The following is a 17,985-nucleotide window of genomic DNA, read 5'->3' on the forward strand; positions in this document are numbered from 1 at the left end:
TATATATATATATAAACCCTGCTTAAGTGGTAATTCGCCTTCAATACATGCATCTATGCTTTATGATAATCGACACAAGTGGTTGTTGTAAGGAAAGGGGAGTTGTGTAGCAACTTTACTTCCCTCACAAGTCACTTTGTGTCAAATTGTGGTAAATATTTTTTTGGTGGGTCATATAGCCATTCAAATCAAAGGAAAAATGGATCTCAAAGCATGATTTATAATCATAATCCATTTTTATTTGCCATATTTTATATACATATTTTATGATTTATAATCTTAATTAATTTTTATTTTGCCATATTTTATGGTTTTATTTTAAATTGTTAGTAATACTTGTTAGGCCATCAATTTTCACAATGGTACTATGGAATGCTAACTTAAAGAAAACCTAGTGTTATTGAGTTAAGAGCTATTTTAGTTTATATTAAACTCACTTTTTCCCTAGAATGTCTCTTTGCTATTAGAGAATAATATTGAGAGAGAAAAACTACCCTTGCTTTTGGTAATTTAAGTAGTGCTAGGAGCTATTCTTGTAAACAAGAGGGCAAATACACCAATCCACACTTGCCAATAATTTCTATACTCACTAGAGCTTAGATATTTTAACTTGTTATTTGGCAATAGCTTTCATAGAATTTTTCTAAATCAACTTCTCCCTCTTTAATTACAACAATTCCATATTGTTACTCCCTATTTATTCACTTTTTTGAGTGACTTTCATATGTATTTTCAAAATGTTTATTGGAAGTCTTTTAACTAGCCATGATTTATTAAATCTATAGTTAATGTTTAAGTTGGTCATGATCTATTTGCAATGTTGATCTTTATAGCAAAATATGCTCAAATATTTAAATATTATGTGTTTTACACCTACACAAAAGTATGTGATGTACTAACTAATTGGTCTATAAGAGAGAAATAATTTAAAACATGACTCTTTATATAAAGAAACATGTATTTATGATTGAGAAAAAAAATTATCAATTTCATCATTCATTGACTCATAAGTCAATGTGCCAATGTAAAATCAAAGTAAGCATCAAAACAATCATATAGATTCATTGCATAATTTTTCTCTATAATGCACTTAGATAGAGTTCGAGTTAGATAGAAAGAACTTATTCAAAAGGTTTTGTAATGTCATTCTAGACACCCTTTTCCCATCTATGGTATATGCCTTCATTTGCATTGGAATATCTACAAAAAAAAACAAAAAATAATGTGTATAACTGCATACAAATTGCTTATAACAAACTTTTATTTAAATGTAGACTCAAGTGGCAAATAGTTTGCAAGATATCTATCTCAAGAGGATGAGATTTAACCTGGTAGATCCAAACTTGAAAATTTGATACCCCTTGGAGTAGCAAAAATGAAGTTGGTTAGATGCCTCAACATCTCATTTTCTTGAGCAACAAATAATACTTCTCTCTGCATACATAATAGAAGGATCAAGTATTTGCTAATTAACATCATCATACAAGTAATTGGTCTAAAATAAGTCTTAAGAGATAAACTCCAAACCTTGAAAATTGCAGCAGTCTCATAATAGCCTGTTACTAGCACGAATAGATGTAACTCATTTGAGTCTGCAAAAGATGAATACATCTTGTAACTATAGAAAGTAGAACATGTACTCATACTTTACTTTTTAATAGAATAGAATATATGATTTCAAGCCTACTCATACTTAAAAATCAACATGTGTTGGCAACCTATCACAGAACATTCTACTTTGCTCCAAACGTTGTAACATGAACTAACATTTGCATAGACAAACATCTAGCCAAATAATTCACATCATATTTCATATTTCCTCTTGCATCACAAACTACATGGCTCTATCTAACAAGAAAAATATTTTAATCTATTTCCTTGACACTTGAGTCTCAACTTTGGCTATTCTTCTCTAAAAAATAAAGGGCTTTTACTAAGGGTAGAAGGAGTAACAATGCTTCCCTCCCATGGTTTTTAATACACATAGACTCCTTGCGTGGGTTCACATCATCAATTAGCATTCCTAGCGATGGAAGCGTCATTTGAGATTACGCAATAGAATGATAGCAAGAGGTTGGTTAGATAGTTACCCATCATTTACCTTATGAATAAATATGAGGATGGTTGTGTGATGGAACAAATTTTTCAATGTTTCAATAACAAAATCTCCAAGAAATTGTATTGAGCATCATGAGTTCTCAATGGAATAACAATGGATCTCCAATAGATTATCTTGCCACATGGAGCTCAATTCGAAGTTGGTACTAATATTTAGCCCACATGCTATTTTAGAAGGATTTCAAACAAGCTTTGATTTTTTTTGTTTTAAAGACTGGTTTTGAAACACCCATATTTCTAAGGTTTGGAGATAATTTGGATGAAAACAAACTTATTGACTTTTTGTTTATTGTCCTAGTTTTCCAATGATATTTCCTTGTTGAAGCTTTTAAATATACATTTTTGTCAATTATGCATTTTACTTCAAGTGTATGAAATGATAATTGAGAACATATGCTCTATGCATGCGTGCGTGCATGCATGTGCATGTGTGTGTGTGTGTGTGTGTGTGTGTGTGTGTGTGTGTGTGTGTGTGTGTGTGTGTGTGTGTGTGTGTGTGTGTGTGTGTGTGTGTGTGTGTGTGTGTGTGTGTGTGCGTGCACGCGCACGCATGTACATGCAAGCATGAGTGCATATATATATATATATATATATATATATATATATATATATATATATATATATATATATATATATATATATATATATATATATATATATATATATATATATATATATATATATATATATATATATGCAATGCCCAAGCACAAGAGGCCTCTTGCCTACTTGTTCTATTACTACCCAAATATTACCTCAAAACTGGGCCCTTTTATTTAGCCTAAAAGGGAGTTTTTGAAAGAGTGCATGTTGATGTGTGCAACCCAAGATGGCATTATACCGAGCCCCAACTAGTGTTACCGTTAACACTCGTAGGTTTTTGTAATTCCACCTCTTGGTTATTGCGAATTTGTGTTTATCTCTAGTTCCCCTTTCACAAGATTTAGTATTGATAAATCATGATTCTTATGTTTGTCATATTCTTTGGGAAGCAAAGTATTTCAAGTACTATGAGTGGTCTCAATTGGATGGCAATAATCTTCATGGATGGCAACAATCTTCTTTTAAAAAATATAATTAGCAAACCAATAGCCTTATGATTGATGTCCAAAGCTCTCAAGATGCCAAAAGAAATCCAATATTGTATACATGTTAAAATTGTGGTAGATAAACAAAAGTTTATGCCCATTATATTAGAATACTTGCCCCTTGATTTTTTTCACAATTATTTGAGATTTCCTTTGTTGGATGGAATCATCTTGAAATGCCTAATTTTATTATAGGGGATATGCAACAATTCTCTTGGAAAATAGAGAATGGAATTGTTTTAGCCAAGTGAAATGCAAAACACCTTTTTTATCATTAATGCAAATGACACCTAAGGTTTGTAGTTTCACTAAGCAAACTAGTTGTAGCCTAAGCATCAAAATTTCTTGTATCCATGTATTAAGCCACACTTCTTCAATTAGCATTCATTTTCTATATTTTAACTCTTGTAAGATGGTGTCATGTTGTTGACCCATGTAAGGATGTAGAAATTTGAGATAGATATTTAGAATTTACTTTCCTTATTTGAACTCTCTAATATAAAAGTGTCATGTGGCTAAACCATGTGTGAGGACACAAGAAACTTGAGATAGGCAATATATTTTCATGTTGTGTGCACACTTTCCACTCCAACTAATGACAATAAAAGAAGTAGCTTAAGTCTCTTTGCATTAGGACTTTTCAAATACCTTTGATATCTAAATTGCATTGACAATATTGAAACACTAAACGTTATTATTGATGTTAATAGCTAGGGCTTGGTCATAAGATATGGTTAAAGCTCTTTTTGTCCACATGGTGGTTAAGCAATTTTGGAATAATGTTGGAGATGCAATTAGCAAATGAAATATCTAACACAATTATTATGGGGCTGCAAAGAGGCATACCACAAATTTTAGAGTAATTTTATATTAATTGAAGGTAATACCAATGGATAATGATGGATGCTACAAAACATGTTGGGTTTTTTGCAACAGCTAGAAAACTTATTTCTAGAAACCAAACTAATGTCTTATCATTGATGCTTTCATCTCAATTCTTGTGATCAAGCCATAAACATTATGTTTTTGGAGAAAATATTGTTTTTGTTCAAAATTTGGCCCCATAAAGATGACAATTTAAGATAAAACAATCATTGTTGTAGTTCAAAAGAGACCACAAATATGGTGTTTTAAAATAAAATAATTTAGACAAGAAATTTGTTCAAGAGGGATTTCTAGTTCATTAGGACTTTACATCTAGTTATACAACATAAAACAATGTTTAAACATTTGAAATTGTCATTTTTCTCTGATTTGAAGTAGAAAACTACACTTAAATATCTTTTATAATTAATGAGATATAGAGAATATTTATCTAAACCTCTAGAGTTCTCAATAGATATTTTTCACTCAAGCAATAAAAATACGTTAGTTTCAATTTTTAAGAAATGCTTATAAAGGTAGTCACAATTCTCTACATTTTACATCTACAAAAATAAATATGTAAAAGAGATACATACTTCGAAAATTGAGAATTGTTTGGAGAGAATTGTGTTCCCATCTCAACACTTCCACTAGTGGTATATGCAATGAGCTCATTCCCACTCTTAGATTAGACTGTTGATTAATAGCATCAACTCCATCACCTACCAAAATTTTAGGCATTAACTCTCTAGTTATACATAAGTAGTTTAAAACCTACTCCATTTCTCTCTTCAAATGAGGAATACTATATATCTCCTACCCAAAAGCACTAAATATAAGCATGAGAGAGAGAGAGAGAGAGGTGCAGACTCTAAGGAATGTGCTTAGAAATTTTTCTTCCATTAGTGCCTACATGTAAATAAACATATTCTAGCATTTTTCCTACTCTCATAAATAGTATCCAATTTCACCTTTTTGCTTCAAATATAAGATATCTAGTCTAGAACATAAGCATAAACAATATGTGCATTTTCATTAGTGCAATCTTGAATAACATGTTAATTTCAAAGAAGTATTTTTTCTCTCATTTTCATAAAATCAATGAATTGGGATAAACTATACTAATACCAGTGTCCACCCTAAGTTTGCAAGACTTCAAGTTTATGCAAATCAAAAGGTCCATATGTAGTTCTTCATTAATGAACGCGTTCCCTACTATACAAGTGTTGAAGGCTATGCCTATTAATCTACCGTTTTGCACATCAATTAATGAATGTGCTCCCTCCTATGTAAGTCTTGAAAGCTATGCCAATTAATCTATTATTTTGCACGTTAATTACCCTTAGCTCTTCACTTCCTTGATGGGTGTGGGGGCTTTAATTTAGTGTCATTGCACCCTTAACCATGAGGTTTGCACTTCACCTTATTCTATGTAGCTACATGACTTAATATAGAATAATATGATGTTGAATAAATTTTTTGATCCTATACAATTATGGATGATTGATTACAAATCATGACCTTTAGTGGGTTACTTGAGCTTCTTTGAAGTACATGACTTAATATACACTACTATTGATATTGATGAACTTTTTTTATCATTAGGATTGCTAAGTGGATGATTAATTACAAATCCTGACCTTAACAAAATAAGCAATCTTTATAGTAATATAGCCCAACATATTTGTCACATTACAAATGCTAGGAAAACCTCTATATACAAAATATTGATGAAGCACCTGCATTATGAAATATACTTCAAACCATTTTTAACAACACACCTGAGGGGTTGCCAAAAATGAGTAGCTTGAATTGCTTTCGAAGAATTTCATTAGTATTCATATCCGTCAAATCATATGCTTTATGTTTCACTGTACCACCATGTTGGAATTCCCATTAGTCTATTTGGAGTTATGATAGGATGAGTGCATGTGGGTTTGTGTAAGCACAAGAATGCATCATGTGCATGGCAAACAAATGTAAGCAATGAACGAACATAAATAAATGTTACCATATCAATAAAGAAAATTAATAGCACGATCCATATGGGTTTGCATGGCCTTCAACTTTTAGCAATAACCATCTTGGTCTAAAAATGGTACTTTCTCGATGTGCTACTTAGAGATGACAAAGCTCTATTGATTTCTATATCATGTACAATATATCAACCCCAACCTTCACGTGTAGCAATATTTGTATATCATGTACAATATATCAACCCTAGCCTTCACATGTAGCAATAACCATCTTGGTTTGAAAATGATACTTTCTTAATGTGATACTTAGAGATTACAAATTGGCAAAAGGTTATGTACTTTTTAATCAAAATTAGTTTTCCAACTAGAATTTGATTAATGTAGTGTACTATCCATTAAAAATATGCAATTTTTTATTTTGAAATTAGAGTGATCAATAAGCTTTTTTTCAATAAAATCTCTCTAAAGTAACTATTTTAACTATAGATTTCTAAAGTCCTAAAATTACTATTATTGGAGTAAATCTATAGCCACCCTAGTATATATATGGCCCACCCATGCACCCTAGAATTTATTGTATTTAATTCAACCATAAACGAGCCCTTGTATTTAATTCAACCATGAACGAGCCCTTTTGGTTCAAGGTAGTAGGTAGCCTTATTCTTACATAGTAGTTTGCTAATAGTGCCCTCCACATGTACTCTTGGCTATGGTTATTGCCCCATGGATGTAACTCATCTTAGTTGAATATGCTTGTAAGTCAAGTTTAAGATGGTGAAGGTAATCGTGTACAAAGTCAAAATAGTCACCCATACCAATGTGATCTTTCAAATTCCAAATATCATTTGTCATCTTTGGACTTCTATATCCTTATGTTTGATTTCTTGACTACTAAAACCCAACTATGACCTTGAAAACTTTGGACTCAGATTTCGAGTGTCAAAAATATGCAAACATGGATTCGCATTTCTCTCATATCATTTGCCATTTTTGGACTTTTATATCCTACTTTATGAACCTCATTTTTGGACTTTTATATCCTATGAACCTTGGACTACTTCATTTCAATTGTGAGCTTGGAAATTTTTTTACTTTTGTCCTTACTTGAAGCTTCATTGGTCAAGAAGTCAAAAAATGCGCAAACAAGCATAGAATCAAAACAAACTTTCAACATACATATTTTGTACAAGCCGCTTCGTCCAAAGCGTCCAGCACCATTAAGCAATAATGTTGCCATTGAGATGTCACGCCGGGTACATTTAGTTGCTGTCAAGTTTGTTGTGTCTAGTAGAATGCCTGCCAACTACATGACAATGCAAAAATAAGACAGTCCATTGATCACCAACCATCCTTACCTACTTGCTCTAAGAGAGGTTCAATTCTTGGCCACTCCTGCCAAGTAGAGGTATTCAACCAATGTAGTGCCACATGAAGGACTAGCCAAACTTTGTTGAAGTCTTGCAAGTAAAGTCAACTGTGTGAGGCACCTTCTTCAGCTTTGATTCCTTTATAAATCCAAGGCTCACTTTACTTGCTAAACTTCAAGATAGTCTCTCACTATGGCTTAGCTCATAGCAACATGATCAAAGATTGTTAATGCTTTACCTTTGACAACCCCATTAAAACAATAAGGGAATCTAAGGGTAGTACAATAAGGGAACCTAAGGGTAGTGCCACATCCAAAGACTTCACTATAACAAAGTAAAGGTAGCCATATTTTATAAAAGGACACAAACAAACTTGCCACACCATGTTCACTTTACTTGCAAGACTCCCAAGTAAGAGCGGTGCATGGTAGCACCCTAAGGCACTTGAACATATTTGTAGAAACAATGAAGGAATTTAAGGCAATTTACCATAAGTCTACAGATAGCCCTCCCGCACAATAGCTCAGGGCGGTTTTTAACAAAGTTTTCTGCAATTATTGTGGAAGTTGATCCAACATCCTGTTTCAAGGAAAATTTACTCCTAAAGCTTACACTGTAAAATGCTTTTGCAGAAAAAAATGTAAGTCGTTTCAAGATAAGCTCAACCAAAAACAGCCATATGCTCTTTGGATATTGAGCATCTGGGGAGTACACAATAGCAAAGATCATCATAATAAAGGACAAGAGACTTCATTTTTAGTACTGAAAAGAAAATACCTGGTCTGAGATTGCAGTTTTCAGGTGAGGATATGTATTTTCAACCTGGAGAGGCAGGAAAAACCTTAAAACAAACCACATCTAACTTACAGACCATACTGCACAAACCGTAGATTCTTCTAATGCATTGTGGCTTCTAAAGCCCCTTTCTATCATCCATCAAGTGCACTTAAAGGGCATGCATCACATCCTTGGACATCCGGATGGGTGCTACTAGCACTGGTCATAGTGGTCATAAAGTGCCCCTAGTGTGAACATAGGACTCTGTTGCCCTAACCCTAAAGTGCTGCACTAACCATGGGACTCGGTTGCCCCCCCCCTAAAGTGCACCTAGTGCGTTCCCACTAGGTCACTTTATAACCACTTTGACCAATACTACTAGTATCCATCCAGATGTCCAAGTATCTAACAGCATGCCTATTTTAAAGACTCATACATGAACTTATCAAAACCACAGGTATCTCAGTGTCAAGTTGCATGTCCAGCATGTTTTCTCCAGTTACAGTTTATTCTTTTGTCATACCAGCATATACGGTATGGAGACATATCACAAGAGTTTTTACACAATGTAAATGCCTGACTTAGCACTCCAGCACCTACATTGAGACACTGCCCATACCCCAACAAACAAGCACCAGGTCTGCCACAACAGACCAGCAATCATGTTCGCGGCACAATGGACCTACTCCTTGGATTGATTGAATGAAAAGTTGAAGACTTAGAAAAAAGACCCACAGATACACACATTTTTCTCAGTATTACAAGAGGCGCCTTTACCTGATGATGAATGTCTAAAATCTCTTCAACATCCTCCCTGAAATTCTGTAATAACAGGTTCAAAGTAATAATTAGGCATACAAAATAACAATATAGCAGATGGACCAAAACTTATGATGTACAATTGTTGAGGGTACCTCCTGACTCGGAGACAGGTCACTGAAATTGACAAGCACTAATCGAAGAGTACCAAATCTATGGTAATACGCAAGGTCTATCTGAGTCAAAATTCATGAAAATAAGGTCACAATCAAAACTGCAGCTAATTGAAACTTTGACACAAACAATTAGCAAGACAAGTCGTCATGGCTGAAAAGCAACCTTGGATCAGAACCCTTGAAGAAACCAAACTTTCCACCCTGATTGAAATTCAAACAGACAGACAAATAACCGCAGGTCACACTTCTTGTGGCGATCCTCTATACATCTCCTGCCTCATATAACATAGTCAATGAGCAGGCTGGATCAGAACAGTAGACACCAGCCTCTGGAGGGTCGAGGTAGCAAAGAGTCTCAAAAGTGCAGGTCTAGTCTGCATGGAATGATTTGCACCTTTTGGGTTCTTTCATGTTAGCCCCTCCAGACAGACTAACACTCCACGTGACTACTCTTAAGACAAGTAACATGTTTAACAATTATTGTCCTGATTAATACAAACAGAGCTAGTGAATCATACCTCATCAAGGAAGAGCAAAGAGTTGATATCAACACCACAAGACTTGAGCAACCATGAGACATCAGGATGCAGGGCAAGATCTGCCCTAGTCATGTTTACAAGCGGCATAATGCACAGCTGCTCTGGTTTCGTTGTAAGTGTAAGAAAGAAGGCATGCATGATGGTGGACACAATAGTGCTTAAGTCTGTAAAATAAGAAGCAATATTTTTAACAGAAGCTTTATAGAACTAAGATAGGGCAATCAAGCATTGCTATATTATCTGAGCACTACAATGATATTTGTGCAATTTGAAAGTTGAAAACTTTCCGGGATAAAATGCATATGTCTAATCTTCAGACCGAATAGTTTGAACATTGATCAGGTTTGATCTTTGTTACTGAAAGTATGAAGGATCAGAAAAAGAAGTTTTAATCGCAAATGAAATGACATGGATTCAATGTGCTGTTACAATTGCATGATATCAAGCACCAATTGTAAAGGTTATGCTAAAAACTTTGTGAAATCGTAGTACTTCAGTAGGTTGTGCTAACAGCATGTTTCAGGCAACATTACTACACAGCTCACCTGAATCTTCTCCTCCAAGAACTATAGTCAGCCATTTTCCTGGTACACCAGCCTTCAGCTCATCTCGTCTCTCCCGAAGAAAATCATTTATTTTGTAGATGATAGAACAGGAGACAACCCCGTCCAATCCCATCCAACCACCACTGTAGAAAGCAGAAGCTACACCAGAAAGGGGCACCTTTTCACTGCCTCTACTCTTTCTTGATGGAGCATGTCCTGTCCTCATCAATGCTCCACCTTCAGTCACTGTGGTGTCAGGTTCAGCACTAGAATTGGTAATCCAAGTATCGAGTCCATCCATGGCGTTTGATTGCCAAGCTCCACTGGCAATGTCCATGCTTGCCATAGCCTTGACATCTGAAGATGTCCTTTTATGCATGTTTCGGTGCTCCAGAATGGTCTCTACTTGATTGCTGGCATTTTTTGCATTAGTTATGGCCTCCAGGTGCATTAACTCCTTGACTGGCTTCTTTTGATGTTCCACATCCTTTTCAAAAGTCCCGTGCTCACTTTGTAGCCTTGAGCTTTTTGCAAAATCATCAAGATGCGAAATGTGAGCTGATGCAGATAAGGTAATTGGCTCATTTTCGCTCACAAAATCATCTTGTTTGGCGCCATCCAAGTCTTGTTTCTCAGTGAAAGGGGTATGCAAGCCTGTCTTTGGGTCAAAAGATGTCGACAATAGCATATATAGACTTGAGTCTAACTCTCTTGAAGATGTGATGCTCACATTGTCTGGTAATTTGGTGGGAACAAACCCGGTCGGCTCTTGGGAGCCAAGCTCAAAAGCAACTTTGCTACCAATGGGTTCGACTGGTGGAGATGGAGCTGTGAATTGTTCAGAGTAGTCAGTAGGGATGCTGCTTATCTGATCTCCTGTCCCTGAAGAGTGACCGTTTGCTACATTTTGCATGGTTGCATTTCTCTGGTTTTGGTCCAATGACGCTGAAGGAGATGCTTCACATGCATTTGGTAATGCATCTTCTATGGTTTCGAAGTCCTCCTTGGTGATAACAGAGGTACCAGCAGCAGATTCTTCCTTCCTGTGGACCTTAAGATGCTTCAAAGTCCTCTCAAATGCTGACACGATTCTTTGGACAGTGTGCTCAGGGCCGGCACCTGCATGTGGGTGCGATTCAGTGCTCGCCTTCTCGTCGAAGAGTGTGCTCCATGACCCAGAGGATGCTCCGTGTCGGGATGAGCTGCTCCGCGAGAGCTTCCGCATGCTGTAGTGGGGTCCGCTCTCGGGAAGCTCACTGTTTTCATGATGCAGATCTGAGGTTTTGCTGCCATCGAAGAAGGTCGAATCCTTATCGAACTTCGGCGCATCCAGGCGTCTGCCATGATCAGTACTACTCAACCCATTAAGCTCCCTGGACTTGATATCAATATCTGCTGCCTCCAGATAGCCACCCCCATAGTAAGGGCTTTCCTGCAGAGCAAATTTATGTAGGAAGCTTCAGCATAACAATGAAGACCCTACTGGAGATTAAAGCCATGATGCAAAATCAAATGATAGGATACTACACACACCTTGTAGACCCTCTTAGACATGGTTCTGAGAGAGGACGCCATGACGCTTCGAAGAATCAATGTTGTAAGACCAACAGTAAGAAGAAGAAGAAGAATGTGTGTCTCTGACTGTGTGAGAGAGATAGAGAGACAGACGGACAGGCACTGTGAGAGAGAGAGAGAGAGAGAGAGAGAGAGAGAGACCTTGTGTGTATCGCATGCAAGGCCGTCCCTTCGACCACCCCGAAGTCCCCCCTTGTTATGTTATTAGCCCATATGTCATCAATCCTAATTAGGGAGGAATTTTAAAATTCATAAAATCTTAGTCTCGATGGGAACCTCTTCTTGTTTTTTAAAGGTAATTGTTGTTGTTTATAGTGGCTCATTGGAGTTTGCTTTTGTTTGAAAGGTAATTGTTGTTTTTAGTGGCTTATTGGAATTTGTTGAGACACTTAATCCTAAGACGACACCTCATAGCTTGTGTTTCTTGGAAAATACAATGATAGTGTAAGAGAAAACAACAAACTTTCGTTATGAATGCATATTCTTAGCTTGCACCATATTCTTAACATTAATTGTGAATGCATACTCTTAGTACTTGTATGGACAACACTTTTACCATAGCTCTACACTCAGCTCTACATGCATTCTCTATTGAATGAGATCTAGATCAACATGTGATAAATGATAATATGAGGGAGAATGATAAAGCAATCTTATTTGATGGATACATCAATCAAATATCAAAAGGAGATTAGGGAGGATGGAATAGATGACTAACAAAGACAATGCTTAGCACGTACATGATAGAGTAGTAATGTCCCCTATCTAATGGCCATAGTGAAAGGAGGGCAGGTGCCATAATTTACTAGCCACTTGGGTGTTATTAAGCTCCATGTATGCATTGATCTTCATCCAAATGGCCCAATGAGAAGGGAGCACAAGAGGAAGCAATGGCAAGGCTCAAAAAATAGGTGAGCATATAAATCTCAATTACAATCAAGCAACTTCTAGTGGTATGGCTATAAAAATTACCAACACAATGGACAAAATCTAAGTAAGGAAGTAAAGAATACACAATAAATCTAAGAAGAATAGAAACTACTTTAATTTCAAAGAAATCGATACAAAGGTGGCTCTATCCACTCGTATGCTTCCACTGTGAATCTTAGATAGCCATCCAAATGCAAAGTGCTTAAGACTAGCTAGAAGAACTCTGACTGGGTGAAAGATAGACTAACATTAACTTTGGAGAGGTCTTCCTTTTATAGCCCGAGAAGGTAGTGTGGTCAGCCTATCAAACCATATTATGAACCTTCCCTAGTCAGCTAGGGAATATTCCCTTTATCCTCGGGTTGGGGAGGCTACCGAACCCCAAAATAGGGGTCCCTCTAATAATATAAGAATCTTGGAAAAACTCAATCGAAAAATCTTCTATACAATTGAGAGTTGCCCTAGTCCATCTAAAACTATCAAGACTATGCTTGTCCCAAATTTCTCTGACAAGCCTCTGAAAAGACAGTTTTAGAATTGCATTATTCATAGCCTTCATTACACTTATAATCTCCTTTAGGCATCTAACATCCCGTGAGAACCTTCTCCTTGGCTTCGATTTCCTTGTAAGTTTGGAAGGCTTGGAAAATTGATGGATCTTTGAGGCAAGACCTCTAGGATCAACTTTCTGCTTCCTTCTTGCAATGGCCTTTGTTTTAGCCATCTGAAACATCAAAGAAAACAAATAATATAAGTAAATTCGGGCCAAATCTCTGACATAATGTTATCTAAAATCACTTTGTAGCAAACAAACACTAATCACATAGTCTACCTCCAATTTGAATAAAAGAATGTAGGCACAAGACATATGAAACGTGAGGAGGCTTTCTGGACAAGAGAAACAAACATCCTCTCGCGTTTCACACATCACTCCCTTTTTGGATACATATTTGATCAAAGATAATAAATGCCATGAAGTTTTACAAGTCTCAAAGTAGAACATCTTATTATCAACCAGTATCCTTCAGTGTCATCAATTTTTGTTGAGCTGTGATTCTATATCAAGAAACTTGCATTCCGATGGCATATGAAACGAGAAAGAACCCTTGTCAATGGGAAGAGCCATGACTTATCGTGTTTCATATGTCATGCTTTTTTGGGATTATTTGAAGAAACTTGCATTAGTGGGAAAAAAATCCATTTGAAAAAACTCGTCAAGTCATGACCATTCGTGGAAAAAAAATTCCATTTGAAGAAACTTGCATTCTCAGTGACGTATGAAACGCGAATGAACTCTTGTCCATTGGAAGATCATGACTAATCGTGTTTCATACGTTGAGCCTTTTTTTGTATAATTTGGCAAGACTTGTCAAGTGATGTAGAGTAAGCTCATATTTGTCAAAGAACTTACATTTCCAAGGGTTCGTCGCGTATGCTATGGGCGATGAAACCTTCTTTAGTCACCTTGCGCTAAAGAATAATTTGCAATGTGACCGAGTTAGCATTGCATTGGTGTGATCAAGCACAGAAAGAGATTTTTCTTCGATAAAACTCTTTTGCGGTTCAGAATTTGGGTTTAAAAGGATGTTGGTTTACATGTGTGGCTACCCTAATACGTAGTTAATTTCACACGTGCGACGGGTGTAGAGGCAATCAGCCACCAAGACCCACGGACTCGGGGGGTTCACTCTATATATATTCTCTATATAATGTGTGTTCATGGCCTATTTATAAAAATCCTAATCTGTGAATTTTTCTTGAATAAAACACAACCCTTTTCTATTCAATATGTAAGTAACCCCTTTATATGACACCCTTCTGTATGTAAAAAATATATAAAAATTGTATTTTAAAAACCCCTTATTTTGAACTCACGTTATATATACATATATTCATGAGTGACCCCCCCGAGCCCACAGACCGCTTGTTGTTTCAAGCATTCTAAGCCGAGTGCTAATGGCTACCTCTCATATAGCTGACATGCTATCCATCCCTACGAGTGTAGTGAGCTTACCTCCAAGCCCAATTGAGTTGCCTCCTCCCTTGAGCACTCTGGTAGCTCCATGATCCAAGTGCAAGCTTCAAGCGAGCTCCATCCTCAAGCTCCATGCTCCAAGCTCCATTACCATGAGCAAGAGAAGAGAAGAGAAGAGAAGAGAAGAGAAGAGAAGATGAAGAGCTTCTCCACCATGGTCCCTCACCCTCATACACTCACTCCCTCACACTCTCACACTCCCTCTCTCAAGCACAAGCTCAAGCAAGCAAGAAGAAGAAGAAGAAGAAGGAGAAGAGAGCTACTTTTGGCCACACACAAGAATGAGCTTCTCATTCACTTTTCAACTTGATATACAAAACCCTAAATCCCTTTTGGGCGGTCATCCCCTCATCCCCCTTTTTCCCATTGTCCTCCTATCTTCCTAGCTTTCTTCCTACCGCCCATCTACCTTTACAAATTGCACGGGTGAGAGCCCGACGCTCTTAAAATAAATCATGATGCACCTTGTGCTCTTTTACAAAAGTGTTGACATGCGCTTTTTCCTGTGCACCTTTTTCCCTGATTTAGAAATTTTCTACACTTCTTGTGCTTCCAGATTCTTCTTGGTACGCCTTCGTCTTCCGTTTCACTTTTGCCTTGGCCTTGTGTTCTACTTTAGATTTTCTGGATTTTCCACCTTGTTCGTCTGAGGGTTAACATTACCCCCCTCCTAGACGAGTGCCAGTGCCATGGCACTCACCGTCATAGGTAGCAAACTTTGGCATGCACCAAAGATGTGGGTGGAAGGGACATTTGTGGTTTCCTTGAAGGAGTTTTGGTGGTGGTGCGGATGAAGGTCGTTGGGGGCACATTGTTGGCCTAGGTGGTTGGTGGTATGGTTGTTGGAGTTGGTGATAGGGTTGTTCTTTGTTGGGAATTGCACTGATGGCTAGCATAGGTATTGATTTTTGGGGATTCCAAACATGACGATTCTTTGGTGGGGTTGCATGATGAGAAAGAACAGGAGTTCAGAGTTGAGTTTTGATGAAGATCTAATGGTACTGTCATTGGAGTCGCCAATACGTGCAATTGAAAACCTCTTATATGGTCTCTCCCTAAGGGTAAGTGCTAGTCTTCTTATTGTGTGCACAAGACGTAGTTTGATTAGTTTGGGCGATAGGTCGAACCCTAAGCAAGCTGAGAGCAATGTCTTGCACTTGAAGACCCAAACTACGTGTAGATTGTGGTTCAGATAGTATGTGAGTACCCGTGCATACTTAGATATTATGTAGTTAGATATTACGAGGAATCAGACTGTTGGTCTGATTCCTCGTAGCAATGTGTGGATGAAGCAAGGGTTCAATGGGGTGGAAAAAATTGTCGATGTTGAGGACAAGTACACACAAAGATTTGTCGAGACATCATTTGTGATTTTAACAACATGATGTAGCATAATTGAGCGCATTGACACCTTAACTTTTGGTAGCTGGTGGTTATGTGTATTGTTTGAAGAGTACGGTGTACTTTCTATGGTCTTTCATGCATTACTTACCACTAGTGATTGCAATGGTATTAAGATGGAGTGCAAAAAAAGAAGCATGCAAATGGGTCAAGGTGACAAGTCTAACCATAGGCGAGACAAGCTCCCTAGGTATGTCCTGCCCTTGATGTGCCCTGAACAATTGTGGGGGATGTGTGAGGGGCTAGGGGACTAGGGACAGAGCCAGTCGACCAAGGTCACTGGATGTACCTAATTTGAGGACCCCTAGGTGTTGTGTTATGATCGTGGGTGACTTTCTTCTTTTATTTTTTTATTTTTTATTTTTTTGATGACATGAATACAGCCATTGCAATACGTTGAGACTATCAGCCTTTCATTTGGATTGTGAAATGTCGAGATTCAAAGGCTATGAAAGTGGATATTACAACGATGATTGTGTTACTAGCCTTGATGCTAGAGGAACAGTTGTTGAGATGGAGAGATACACTTGAGATTTTGCAAACCTCTTTGTAACATGTGAGATATCGATACATTTGAGGTAGCAACTGCAGTGAGCCAAATGTAGAGTTTGGCCAAGAAAGAGAGAGTAGCCAATGATTATGCTTTGGGCCATGCTCAAATGCAATATGGGTGTTTTGCAAGGGTGATTTTCTCTTCCAGCAGTGAAACTTTCATCATGGCTCTTTGTTCTTGGTATTTTTGTTGCTTTGTTGTAATGACTCTTTGTAGTGTTGGTGGTCTTGTGGTAACTTGGACATTGAACGCTTTCGTATAAAGACTTGTGTCATCCTGTATCCACTTGACAACTCGTGAGAGTACATGCAAGTCATATGCTTCAACTATAATGAACATGCGTAACTCAAAGAGACATCACTTATTATCTGTTTCATTAAAGGCATGAAATGTATTAGAAGTAGGTAAGGAAAGTTTGTACAGTTGGGGAACCTATCCCTTTTAACCACCTAAAGACTAAAAGTCATGGCAAGATAGCACATGGTAGGCATCTTATACAAAATAGAGCTATTCCACTTGTATGAGGTGGGGTGAGTTTGGGTGACCATATGACTGAGGTACTACATGTGAACCCTCCTTTTGATCCATCATGTGAGGGGCCAGAGTCTGAGTAGTTGGGGAGAGTTGTGCATCTTGATTTGGGCTAAGGGTAAAGGAGGTGTCAGTTGGAATCCAAATGGTGTAGTCCCTAGCTGTTGCCATATTAAGAATTCTCTGGAACAGTTTAGCAATTTCATTCTTGATTTTTTGCTTCTTTTTTCTCTTTCGAGCATCTGGTTCCCGAGCACCTGTGGAAGATCTACACGTCATGGGTTGCTACCCTCAGGGCGTTCCTTTGAACCTTCATCTTCTTGGTTTGGGGAGGGGTTATTACATTTGGCCTGCGTCCTGGGCGTTTTCGCTTTGGGCCTCGTCTCGAAAAATACCTCTTTAGGGTGGGCATGCACTGTTCTAGTGGTGGAGCTTGCGCCAAGTGCTCCCTTCTACGGAGGAGAGCTTCCTTGCATGAAAGCGGCATGGGGTACTCCATGAATGGCCACTGTTGAGGAACCTGCAAAATATGAACCAAGGGTTAGACCCTGAGGTAGGACAGAGCTACTCGCATGAGAGGGATTAAATAGCGGGTTAGCATGCGCATATGACGAGAAGGGGTGAGGTGAGGCATGCAGTATTTGCTATAGAGGGACAACCCTTATGATGATACTCGTTTTGCCTCAAGTGTGGGGCGGATTCTAGCCAGTAGCAGATCGTTGCTCATGCCAAGTTGTGTAGACTGACTGTG

At 37.6% G+C, this 17,985-nt stretch overlaps 1 protein-coding gene across 3 annotated transcripts; it reads right to left on the reverse strand.

The window, feature by feature from the left end:
• Positions 1-1,023: 1,023 nt before the first annotated feature.
• LOC148017114 (uncharacterized) lies at positions 1,024-11,948 on the reverse strand. Of its 3 annotated transcripts, XM_087662683.1 has the most exons (13): positions 11,743-11,948; positions 10,210-11,641; positions 9,644-9,828; positions 9,105-9,185; positions 8,968-9,012; positions 8,191-8,235; positions 7,903-7,992; positions 7,223-7,349; positions 5,852-5,941; positions 4,667-4,792; positions 1,528-1,592; positions 1,329-1,434; positions 1,024-1,200 (listed from the first exon to the last, which is right to left on the reverse strand). In XM_087662683.1, the coding sequence occupies exons 1-13, from the start codon at positions 11,782-11,784 to the stop codon at positions 1,091-1,093; spliced, it is 2,544 nt and encodes an 847-aa protein (XP_087518809.1). In that variant the 5' UTR covers positions 11,785-11,948; the 3' UTR covers positions 1,024-1,090. The 3 variants fall into 3 exon arrangements, with proteins under 3 accessions (XP_087518809.1, XP_087518810.1, XP_087518811.1); XM_087662684.1 differs by lacking the exon at positions 5,852-5,941; XM_087662685.1 differs by lacking the exon at positions 4,667-4,792.
• Positions 11,949-17,985: the final 6,037 nt, after the last annotated feature.

Source organism: Lygodium microphyllum, chromosome 22 (genome assembly GCF_053477565.2).
Source record: "Lygodium microphyllum isolate KBCC chromosome 22, Lygodium_microphyllum_v1.1.10, whole genome shotgun sequence".
NCBI classification, from domain to species: domain Eukaryota; kingdom Viridiplantae; phylum Streptophyta; class Polypodiopsida; order Schizaeales; family Lygodiaceae; genus Lygodium; species Lygodium microphyllum.